Consider the following 12,058-nt stretch of genomic DNA (forward strand, 5'->3'; position numbering starts at 1 on the left):
TTCATGGTTTTGGAAAACCACTTTATTATCCAATAACAAGAAACAAAACAAAGGCAATTCCCTGACGAAAACTGTGTTAAAGCTGAGAAAGGGGCTGGAACTGAAAGAAAACAGCAGTGGGGTCAGTAACGACACCCTGCCCGTGTCTGGTGCTTTCCGGCCAGAGATCTGCAAGTGCTACACACAGAGGACAGGATCATTACCCCTCTTGCACAGACAGGGAAACTGAGACACGGAGCAGGGCTGTGAGTTGCCCATGGGCAGGCAGACCCCAGTTCGCCTCTCTCCCAGTTCTGTTCTCTATCTCCTAGGCTGACCTGCCTCCCGAAAGCCAACACAGCCTGGAAAATCAAAGCTACAATTAAACTGCCCCAGAAATGCCCAGTTCCCGTGGCCCAAGTGGGGCCTGCCCTGGGGCTCGGCTCTGCTGCGAGGCGGAAGAAGGGCTGGGAGTTAGGATGCGTGGGTTCTCGTGGGTTTCCCCAGCTCATGGAGGAGGGTGAACACTGCCTGGGGCGTGAGCAGTGGACTCTTATCAAGATCCGGGTTGCAGTGGCGCAGAGGGGACTGTGAACGGCAGGGATCTCAGTTACAATAGTCCTTGGGGCTGTTATAATAGTCGTCATCGTCGTCCGAGGGGCAGGGAATCTCCCCGGCACATGGGATTTCCTGCCAGAGACACAGGAAGAAAGACAGATTGTGTGAAAGAGGGGACACTCCCCCAGCAGGAGACCTGTGTGTTATGTCTGCCTGTAGCTGCAGTAACAGGAGCGGGGCGGGGAAGTGGGATCCAGGACTCCTGGGTTCTCTCCCTGGCTCTGGAAGGAGAGTGGGGTCTAGTGGTTGGCGGGGAAAGCAGCTGGGTTCTATCCCCAGCTTTGAGAGAGGAATGGGATCTAGGGGTTAGAGCAGGGGGGTGGGTCTGTGAGCCCGGACTCCTGGGTTTCATGCCCACCTTTACCACCCTGCAGAGCTGTGAACTGCAGTTACCTGGCGCACTAACCACGAGCATCCCCAACTGTATTTGGGGAGAGATCTCCCAGCCTCCTGTGCCAGCGCAGGATCTGGCTATTGGATATGAAGGAAAATCTCCCCTCAGCCATTAGCGGGACGGGGTTTATGATGCATGCTCAGGTAGTGCTGATTCTGTCCAGCTGGGGGCAGGCTTTCACCCTGCTGGGCAGGGGGGCACAGGCTGCGGCTGCATACTCAACCCCAGGCAGTATGTGTGGGCAGTGGGGACCCAGGGGTTAACAGATTCCCCCAACTGACCTCATAGAGCGAGTCTCTCTGTGGGGCACTGGGGTCCTCTCTGCTGTCCCCTGGGAAAGGAGACACAATTATCCCCTTTCACTGTTTATTTTCCTTCTTTAAACATTTCCCCCCACATCGATCGTTTCCCCCTTCTGGCAACCGCCCCCCCTCACCCCCCAGAAGCAGGCCGCTTCCGCCAACCCTCACACACACAGTGCAGGGCTCAGCCCCTCCAGCAGGGGGTGGAGTGACACACACACAGTGCAGGGCTCAGACCTTCCAGCAGGGGGTGGAGTGACACACACACACAGTGCAGGGCTCAGCCCCTCCAGCAGGGGGTGGAGTGACACACACACACAGTGCAGGGCTCAGCCCCTCCAGCAGGGGGTGGAGTGACACACACACAGCAGTGGGTTGATTTTCTTCATGCATCCACACTCCAGGTTTTCCATGATGCAGCCAAAGCCCCTCCTTTTTCTGCCCCTCTCCCAATTCCCACCCCGGGGGGTCCCTTACCCTGCAGACTCCCCCCCAGTTCTTTCCGTTGGCGGATTCTCCTGGCCAGACAATAAATCCCGAGGCTGCTCAGGAGGAAGAGCAGCAGGACCCCTGCTCCGAAACCTGCCATGGAGCCAGGGCTCAGCTGGTACCAGTCACTGCCATCTGTGGGGGGGAGGGATGGAGAATAGAGTCGTTAGCTCCAGTGTCATGCAGGGTGGAGTGGGGCAGGCGCAGGGGAGATGGGGAGGTGGGACCTGGTTGAGGATGCAGCATAGTCCTAGGAGGGATAATGAAGGCAAGTCTCAGTGGAGGAGACAGGAAGGAAGCTGGTTTTTTAACCAGGAATATTTTCCTCCCAAGTGTTTATTGGACATTGGAATTTCTTCCAGGTCCATAAAACCTCCAATCTCTCCTATTACAATAGCATCTAGAAACCCCCGCTGAGATCAGGGCCCCGTTGTGCTGAGCACTGCCCAGACACAGAGACAGAGACAGTCTCTGTCCCTGCTGAGATCACAGACTCAGAGGGAGAGACAGACCCTGTCCCAAGTGAGACCAGAGGCCCCTTGTGCGGACAGCTGCATAGGCCAATGGAAGAAAAAATATGAATGATCACAAAAATGTGTGTGTTTCTGTTTTGCTGGGTCCAAAAAGTTTTGGGAATTTGGTATTTGAAACTTTTGTAAACTTTGAATCTACCCTTTTGTCAAAGATTGAGTCAAACACTTCCTCCAAATTTTCATCCATTGTTTTATCTGCATTTTGATCAAATATGCTTCTGTTCAGCCATCATAATTGTCTGTTTCCGAAAAACCTAAACAATTTTGTTTGCCAACCTCCCCCGTCCCCATTTTCTGTTTGAAAGATTATTTAACTTTAATTGATTATAATTTTCAACAATTGCCCCATGGGTGGTGGGTATCATAGGACTGGGAAGGCTGTGCCTCCCCAAACAGCCAGGCATGGCCCCACCCACTCTCCTCCCCCAGACTCCCTCCTGCCTGCTTCCAGTTCCCTTCCTGCTCTTCCATGGCTGAGAGGCTGGGGCAGGCAGGCTGGGGCCGGTGCTTGTGAAGCCTGGGGCTGGGGCTGCTGGAGCTGGGGCCATGCAACGCTGCCTGGCGCTGGGGTTGGGGGCACTCTGGCACTGGAGGGTACGGGGGGAGCCAGCAGCTGCAGGTGGCGGGCAGGGACACACCCAGACACAGAGCAGGGCTCAGCTCCTCCAGCAGGGGGCAGCAGGAACACACCCATCCATCCACCAGGGCTCTGGGCTCCTGCAGGGAAGGGAAGGGGTCATTCTTGGGCAGCGAGGGAGGGGCCAGGGGCTAGGCTCCCCCAACAGGTTGTTCACCCACCGCCCATGAATTGCCCTTTGAAAACACTATAGGTAAAAATGGAGGAGAAAAATGTAATGAAAAGTCTGGCAAAGAGCTAATTTTGAGGGGGGGCAAACGAGACATTTTTCCCGATGATTAAAAAATATTACATTTCAACTAAATGTATGTTATTTGAACGAGTGTTTCTCGGCATGATGACAGGTTGATTTGCAATGTCATTCGGCCGCTAGATGGCTCTGTGTGCTGGACAGAAATACTGGAGCCTGGTCAACAAAGTGGACCCAGCTGGAGCACGAGCTGGGAGCTTGTTTATTTTGGTTGGCCTTGCAGAAGGATGGTGTTGGGGTGGCATGGCCTTGCAGAAGGACTGTAAGGGGATCAGCTATGGTGCATGGTGGGCTCTAAGCCATTCCCTGGCTATGTAATGTGTTATCAAATGCACCCAGTACTTACACACAACAGTGATGGTGAGCGGCAGGGAGGTGGATTTCCCTAGGGTGTTGTGCACCTCACACTGATATTCTCCCCCATCAGCCACCTGGATACCCGTGAAAGCCAGTTCCACCTGTGCCCACTCCAGCCGCTCGCCATCCTTGTACCAGGAGAAGCTCAATCCGCCATAGGCGCTGGTGTCCAGCCGGCACGTCAGGGACAGAGGTTCCCCAGTGCGGCGATGAGGGCCTGGGGTGGCCACCACATGCACCACAGGGGGGGCTGCAGAGGAAGCGGAATGAGATATGAGCTAATGACGCCCCCGTGGGACTGCAGCTCGGGGCTTTGGCGCAGCATGGCATGGGGCGGAGGGGCTCCATGGCTCCGCCCCCAGTGCTCTAGCCCCACTCCCATATCCAAGTGATGGCGTAAGGAGGCCCCCTGCCCCCTCCCATTTGTGAACCTGGTTCCACTCCCATGGCTGTGTCCCTGCCCCCAACTGGAATGTCAGTGACAGAAAGACCCCTCAATTTGTGCTCTCCTGCTCCGCCCCCAGGGCTGTGGTCCTGCCCCCATTTGGAATGTAGGTGAGACAAGGACCCCTCCCAACTGCGCTCCTTGGCCCCACCCCCAGGGCTGTGGCCCCGCCCTGGCACTGACTACTCACCAAGGATGGACACATAGGTGGTGGGGGATATGGCCAGGTAGGCACGCCCTATGTCGGAGACCCACTTCATGCAGGTGTAATTGCCCCCGTGAAACAAGGTTGCCTCTTCAATCTGCAGAGAGGGGCTCCCATACAGGTCCTCGTAGTTGTGAATCCAGAAGTAGACCTGGTACAGCGACTCGCTTTCCCCCACGCATCTCAGCGTGAACGAGTCGCCCTCCCTGATCGGGCCTGGGCTGTCCGTGTCCACCAGGACCTTCAGGCGGTGGGGCCGGCCTGAAAAGGCCATTGGAGATGGGTCAGAACCAGTGTCCCCTAGAGAGGAAAGGCCTCGTGCCCCATTCCCTGCCCCTCTGGGTCAGCCAGTCCCGCACCTTGGGGCCGGATGGGAGCTGACGCCCCCTAGAGGGGAAAGGTCCCGTATCCCATTCCTCATCCCTGGCACCAGCCAGACCCCTGCTCTCGGGCCTGATTAGAGTCAGTGCCAGCTAGAGGGGAAAAGCCCCGTGCCCAATTCCCTGCCCTCCCTCCCCGCCCGCCAGCCCCTGCCCTGGGGCCTGATGGGAGCTGGCACCCGCTACAAAGGGAAGGTCCCATACATAATGCTACTCACCGGTGGCGGGGGGCTGGGAACCTTTGGGGAGGCACCTATTCCGGTAGCCCCACACCCGGCACTCCAGCACTGCCCCCCGGTGCTGCCAGATGATGCGCATGCTCAGACTACTTTTGCTTTTGCCAGTTTCCTGCGGGATCCGCGCGCCGGCTCCGTCGTACCAATACAGGCCGGAGAAGGGACAGCGCTCGGAGATGGAGCAATCCATGCTGCCACTCAGGACTCCAGGGCTCCTAGAGATGCCTTGTTGGACCCTGCAGTGATGTTCTGTACAGGGTGGGTGAGGGGGCAGCCAGTTACTGCTGGGGACATGGCCATGGGCACAGCTATCTCCAGTCACCAGCCTCTGCCCCTTCTTTGAGAGCTTCCTCAAGACCATTTGAGGGTGTAACCTGTACGAGGCTCCCCTCCCAGAGCTGGGAGAGAACCCAAGAGTCCTGGCTCCCAGCCCTCCCCAGCTGTGACCACTAGATCCCACTCCCCTCCCAGAGCTGGGAGAGAACCCAGGAGTCCTGGCTCCCAGCCCTCCCCTGCTGTGACCACTAGATCCCACTCCCCTCCCAGAGCTGGGAGAGAACCCAGGAGTCCTAGCATCCAGCCCCACTCCTGTTGTGACCACTAGGTCCCACTCCCCTTCCAGAGCTGGGAGAGAACCCAGGAGTCCTGGCTCCCAGCCCTCCCCTGCTGTGACCACTAGATCCCACTCCCCTCCCAGAGCTGGGAGAGAACCCAGGAGTCCTAGCATCGAGCCCCACCCCTGCTGTGACCACTATGTCCCACTCCCCTCCCAGAGCTGGGAGAGAACCCAGGAGTCCTGGCTCCCAGCTTCCCAGTGCTGTGACCATTAGATCCCACTCCCCACCCAGAGCTGGGAGAGAACCCAGGAGTCCTGACTCCAGATTAGGCTTTCTCTAACCACCAGACTCCAATGTTTCTTCACAGCTCTGCAGAATGTAATCATCTGATTTGAGTGAAATGTTATGAGAGGTGTACAGCAACCATCCTTGGGGATGGCACGATGGGCGCTTAGGTGCAGCCACCTCTGGGGCAGGGCAGCTGAGGGAGCAGCTGCACATAACGCTGCACGGGGCAAGGCTGGGTTGTTTCTGCAAGAGGAGCCGGGGATTACCTAACACCGTGAGGCACACAGCTCGGGGGCTTCTCCAGCTTTGGCTTTGGGTCTGGAACTCAAAGGAGTAGGTGCCTGCATCTCCGAGTGCCAGCGGGCTGAGTTGCAGGGTGCAGTCGTGCTGCAGGTCCCCCAGGAACTGGGCGCGCTTGGCCTTGTCATAGCCCTGCCCCGCTGTTGCGGTGAGTCGCACAATTCTCTCCTTGTCCCGGCTCCAGGTCACGGCTTTGACGAGCTGCCCCTCGGGGTAGGTGTAAGAGCAAGGGATTGTCAGGCGTGAGCCGCTCCATCCAGCCAGGGGGCCCGCGGGCAGGGTCACCCCCCAGTCCTGGCAGCCAGCACCTGGAGGGGAAGCAGCACCCTGCTATCTGCACCACCATGCCTCCTAGTCCTGCTCTGGGGTATCAGGGCCAACCCTGACTGCCAGAGGAGAGCCCCCACCCCGCTCTCTGCAGCACAGCGCCCCCTAGTCCTGCCCTGGGGCATCGGGGCCAGCCCTGACTGCCTGAGGAGAGCCTCCATCCCCCCCACACAGCACAGCGCCTCCTAGTGCCACGCTGGGGCATAGGGGTCAGCCCTGTCTGCTGGAGGAGAGCCCCCCCCCAGCAGCACAGTGCCCCCTAGTCCTGCCCTGGGGCATCGGGGCCAGCCCTGACTGCCGGAGGAGAGCCCCCATCCTGCTCTCTCAGCACAGCGCCCCCTTAGAGGTTGCAACCGAATCCCAGATGTTCCAGATGCCCCCTGCTGGATTCCAAGCATTGGCAGGTGGAGCCGTCGCCATGGCAGAGTCTCCCAAATTCCTGGTTCCCTGTTCATCCCCATTACTGCCTCTCAGCCCCAGCGCAACCAGAACCACTCACCGGTCAGGATGGAGAGGGCCAGCAGCAGCAGGGCCTCCATCTCCTCCCGGGTGAACACTGACGTGGGGCCTACAAGAAAAGGGAACCAGATCTCGGCCCGGGAAAGGTTCCTATGAAAAGGGTTTTAGCACAAAGGGTGTCCCAGAAAGGCTACGAGTTCCATAGCGAGGCCGGGGCTAAGGCAGGAGATCTTGGATCTAGTCACACCTGGAGCCCGATGTAGGAGTCACATATTCAATCTGTTGATTACTTCAGAATTCCCAGTGATCCTGTGGAGGTTTGACAGGTTTGTGTCCCCAGGTCAGGCCCAGGATTATGGAAATTGGGGTTCAGCTGGCAGCCCCGATGGGCACAGCTGTGACACTCGCACCTGAGGAGTTATTAGCACATTTAGCAAAGTCACAAAGGCTCCAGCCCAGCTAGGTAGATAGAGAGACGGCATCGTGTCCCTCTGAACCGTCCCATGCAGAACAACCCAGTATCTTCCTCCTCACCATCACCTTCCTCGTCGTCACCCCGGCCTTCACGCCGGCTGGTGGTCAGACAGCTGCTGATGGTCTCATGCTAAACTATTTGCAAGCTGGTGTTAGCTCATGTTCCTGGTGTCGTTGTGGACAAAGCTCCCCCTTAAACGCTCTGTTCCCACGTCCCGAAAACTTAGGGGTCACTGTTGGGCCATTTATCTGGGCCAAAGTTCATAGGCCCCAAGGCTTACGCTAACTGCTGACGCCAGCGTCTCACAGGACACAGGCCTGTAGGTGGCTTGCATTACTGCCACATTAAATAAATGCTAAAGCTAGTTCTATGGGCTACGCAATGCTGCCACAGGGCCCCATATGACCACGATCAAGCCACTCTGCTCCAGGACTCAGTTTCCCCACCTGTACAAGGTGGATACAAATCTTACTTTTGTCTCTTTAGACTTTTTGTGGCAAGGACAGTCTCTGGCTGTGTGTGGGCAGCGCCTGGCACAACAGGACCCCAATTTCAGCTGGGGCAGGGACTGTCTCTCGCTGTGTGTCTGGGCAGCACTTGGCACAAAGGGGCCCTGATCTCAGCTGGGTCATTAGATGTTACTATAACACATGTGGTAAATTGTAATAACAACCGCACAGTGTTTAGCTTTATCCAGCATTACAGTTTCCTGCCTCGCCGAGGAGAACTGAGAAGCTCCCAGCCCAGCTGCTTACTGCTGCGTTCATTGATCTGACCATCTGAATGTCAGAAGGGACTGTGGTGCTCACGCAGTCTGCCCAGCCTGGAGACCTCCCCTAAGGGATCCCAGCCTCCAGCCCAGATCTGATGGTCAAGCTAGAGTGGTGCTTTTAGAGACATCTCATCTCCAGAGAAAGACTCTGATGGCTGGAGACTCTGCCTTGTCCCTCGGGCAGTGATTCCCAGGGTCAGTTCCCCTCCCTGGGGAAAATCTGCCCCTTATTCCCAGTCTCAATTTCTCTGGCTCCATCCCCCAGTTGTTGGTTCTCGCTCTGTCCGTGTCTGTTGGGTTAATGAGCCCTCTGCTCCCTGAAACCTCCTCCCACCAGCAAGGAGATGCTGACAGACCAGGATCTAGTCCCCTCTGAGCCTTCTCCAGGTTAAACTCACTAGATTGAGCTCCTTCAGTGCTTGGCTCTCAGGCAGGTTTTCCAGCCCTCATAGACTCTAGAACTGGAAGGGACCTCGAGAGGTCATCGAGTCCAGTCCCCTGCCCTCATGGCAGGACCAAATACTGTCTAGACCATCCCTGATAGACATTTATCTAACCTACTCTTAAATATCTCCAGAGATGGAGATTCCACAACTTCCCTAGGCAATCTATTCCAGTGTTTAACTACCCTGACAGTTAGGAACTTTTTCCTAATGTCCAACCTAAATCTCCCTTGCTGCAGTTTAAGCCCATTGCTTCTTGTTCTATCATTGGAGGCTAAGGTGAACAAGTTTTCTCCCTCCTCCTGATGACACCCTTTTAGATACCTGAAAACTGCTATCATGTCCCCTCTCAGTCTTCTCTTTTCCAAACTAAACAAACCCAATTCCTTCAGCCTTCCTTCATAGGTCATGTTCTCAAGACCTTTAATCATTCTTGTTGCTCTTCTCTGGACCCTCTCCAATTTCTCCACATCTTTCTTGAAATGCGGTGCCCAGAACTGGACACAATACTCCAGTTGAGGCCTAACCAGCGCAGAATAAAGCGGAAGAATGACTTCTCGTGTCTTGTTTACAACACACCTGTTAATGCATCCCAGAATCACGTTTGCTTTTTTTGCAACAGTATCACACTGTTGACTCATATTAAGCTTGTGGTCCACTATGACCCCTAGATCTCTTTCTGCCATACTCCTTCCTAGACAGTCTCTTCCCATTCTGTATGTGTGAAACTGATTGTTCCTTCCTAAGTGGAGCACTTTGCATTTATCTTTATTGAACTTCATCCTGTTTACCTCAGACCATTTCTCCAACTTGTCCAGATCATTTTGAATTTTGACCCTGTCCTCCAAAGCAGTTGCAATCCCTCCCAGTTTGGTATCGTCCGCAAACTTAATAAGCGTACTTTCTATGCCAACATCTAAATCGTTGATGAAGATATTGAACAGAATCGGTCCCAAAACAGACCCCTGCGGAACCCCACTTGTTATACCTTTCCAGCAGGATTGGGAGCCATTAACAACTACTCTCTGAGTACGGTTATCCAGCCAGTTATGCACCCACCTTATAGTAGCCCCATCTAAATTGTACTTTCCTAGCTTATCTATAAGAATATCATGCGAGACTGTATCAAATGCCTTACTGAAGTCTAGATATATCACATCCACCGCTTCTCCCTTATCCACAAGGCTCGTTATCCTATCAAAGAACGCTATCAGATTAGTTTGACACGATTTGTTCTTTACAAATCCATGCTGGCTATTCCCTATCACCTTACCACCTTCCAAGTGTTTGCAGATGATTTCTTTGATTACCTGCTCCATTATCTTCCCTGGCACAGAAGTTAAACCTCGGATCATCCCTTTGCTCTTCTCTGACACCTCCCCCATTTCCGGACACCCTGTTTGGCATGTGGCCCCCCAGAGCTGGGCGCAGTCTCCCCAACATCACGTTGAGCGGGAATCCCAGCTCCAACTCGCTATTCCCCTGTGTCTCCATCCAGGGTCACTAGCCAGAGCATTGCCCAGGGAGCTCATGGGCCATCTGGCTCTACCAGGACATCTGGGTCCTTCCCAGAGTCACTGCTGAGCAGGATACAGCCCCCCTAGCCTGGACCTGATGGGCTCACATGGCATCCCAGGAGGCTGGCTTCCCCGCTGTGATACACAGTTCCTCTAGCTGGGGCCTTCTTTCTTTCCCCTACTGGGGCCGGAGATGTCTCAGAAGATTTGATGTGACGCAACAATTCTAAGAACAGGATCTCGTAGAGAAGGCGGAAGAGGCCAGCGATTATCTGCTGTCTGGAACTTGATAATGATGAAAGCAGGCCTCCTGGGTTCTTTATCCTGCTTTGGGAGGGGCATAGGGTCTGCAGGTTAGGGCAGCAGTGGGGGCTGGGAGCCAGGACTCCTGTGTTCTCTCCCTGGCCCTGGGAGGGGAGTGGGGTCTTGCGGTTAGAGCAGGGGGACGGCTAGTCAGGACTTTAGGTTCTATCTCTAGCTTTGGGATGAGAGTGGGGGTCCAATGGGTTAGAGCAGGGGGGACTGGGAGTCAGGACTCCTGAGTTCTAGTCTTGGCTTGGAGAGAATTGTGGGATCTAATGGTTAGATTGGGGGAGGGGGCAGGGGCTTTTCCCTTGTAGGTGCCTGGGTGGAGTGAGCTGTGAGCATCTTGTTAACCAGTCCTCTGCTGGCTGAACAGGCCATAAAGTCTGAGCTCTCCTCTGCTCCCTAGAGGGGAGGTAGGCATTAGCAGGGGACAACATGAGTATGGGGTACAGACTGGCTCAGCAAAGACCCCAGGGAGAATTCAGTCTCCATGGCCCATGAGCCGCGCCTTATCTTTGTTCTGCCAGAAGCCTCTAGGTGGCGCGATTACAATTTGTCCTGAGTGTGCAAGCAAGTGTTCAGGCTTTGGAAGACATTTATTTTTCATTCGTTTTTGCACTTCAGTTCTCTCTGGGGTGCTTGTTGGCTCAATCTCTCAGTCTATGGAGAGTTATTTGCTCCCTGGGAACCTGGCCTTGGTGGTTTCTGCTGAGAGTCCCCACAGAGAGAGTTCCCTGGAGGCTGTTTACGACCACGTCTGTCCAGGACTGATGCACGTACAGCAAAGAAACAAGTTGCACTGAGAATATACCCAGCTACCACGGTGCTAAATTTCTCCTCCTTCAGGTAACTGACCTACAAACCCCTGGATTCTGCTCCCACTTCCCAGAGGGGCAGCGGTATTCCTGTGTTTGCGCAGCTCCTAGCACACTGGGGTGCTTGCCCGGGCTTGGGGCTCAGCACTACCACAATGCAAATAATAAACCTACAAGATCTTATATTTAAAAATTCAATTACTCCTTCATTCAAACACCATATAACCCAGTTACCAGCTGCACACACATGCTGCACGGGGACAGCTCCCCTGGCACTGAGATGCAGCCTCCTCTGGGGTGGCGCAGCTGGGAATCACCGCACATAACACCAAGCAGGGACAGCTCACCCAACACTAAGATGCAGCCATCTCTGGGGTGGAGCTGGGCAACTGATGTAACTTAGATATTTTTTTCACATCTTAGCTCATAGAGCGGAAGAGCAACACCTTCCATTTCAGTTGAAGCTGCTTTGAGACTCTAAACACAGACTCAGTCCCCCCCCACTGCCCCCGGCAAACACACAGACACACAACTGCATTCCAAACACAATCATGGAAGTTCCCAGGAGTGTGAGATCTCAGGAGCACAGCACTTACCCTGGCCCTGGGGCTGCGTTAGCTTCTGGGAGCCCAGTCCGATCTCAACACAGACAGTAACCAGGGAGGCAGTGGGCTATGGCAGATAACCCACTAGCCCATGTGCTGGGCTGGCAGCAGCTGAGACTCAGGGGAGGAAAAGGAAATGTGATAAAGACTTCCTGGCTCTTAATGGCACCAGGCCTGATCTTCACATGTCAAGAAAAGCCGATGGCGAGAGGCGGAGGGTAGCGGTTGGGCAGACTTAGAACCAGGACTCCTGGGTCTATTCTCAGCTCTCAGAGCAGAGTGGGATCTAGTGGTTACAGCAGCAGGCTAGGATCCAGGATTCCTGGATTCTATCCCAGTTCTAGGAGGGGAGCGGGGTCTAGTGGTTAG

At 55.0% G+C, this 12,058-nt stretch overlaps 1 protein-coding gene across 4 annotated transcripts; it reads right to left on the bottom strand.

Annotated features, from left to right (window-relative positions):
* Positions 1 to 11,784, bottom strand: LOC127037748 (B-cell receptor CD22-like). Of its 4 annotated transcripts, none has more exons than XM_050929769.1 (9): positions 11,681 to 11,784; positions 6,797 to 6,865; positions 5,937 to 6,278; positions 4,808 to 5,074; positions 4,195 to 4,470; positions 3,549 to 3,809; positions 1,771 to 1,917; positions 1,273 to 1,322; positions 1 to 669 (listed from the first exon to the last, which is right to left on the bottom strand). In XM_050929769.1, the coding sequence occupies exons 2-9, from the start codon at positions 6,834 to 6,836 to the stop codon at positions 586 to 588; spliced, it is 1,467 nt and encodes a 488-aa protein (XP_050785726.1). In that variant the 5' UTR covers positions 6,837 to 6,865; positions 11,681 to 11,784; the 3' UTR covers positions 1 to 585. The 4 variants fall into 4 exon arrangements, with proteins under 4 accessions (XP_050785726.1, XP_050785725.1, XP_050785729.1 ...); XM_050929768.1 differs by having other exon boundaries at positions 6,797 to 7,166; XM_050929772.1 differs by lacking the exon at positions 5,937 to 6,278.
* Positions 11,785 to 12,058: the final 274 nt, after the last annotated feature.

The sequence above is a fragment of the Gopherus flavomarginatus genome, chromosome 20, assembly GCF_025201925.1.
Source record: "Gopherus flavomarginatus isolate rGopFla2 chromosome 20, rGopFla2.mat.asm, whole genome shotgun sequence".
Lineage (NCBI taxonomy): Eukaryota > Metazoa > Chordata > Testudines > Testudinidae > Gopherus > Gopherus flavomarginatus.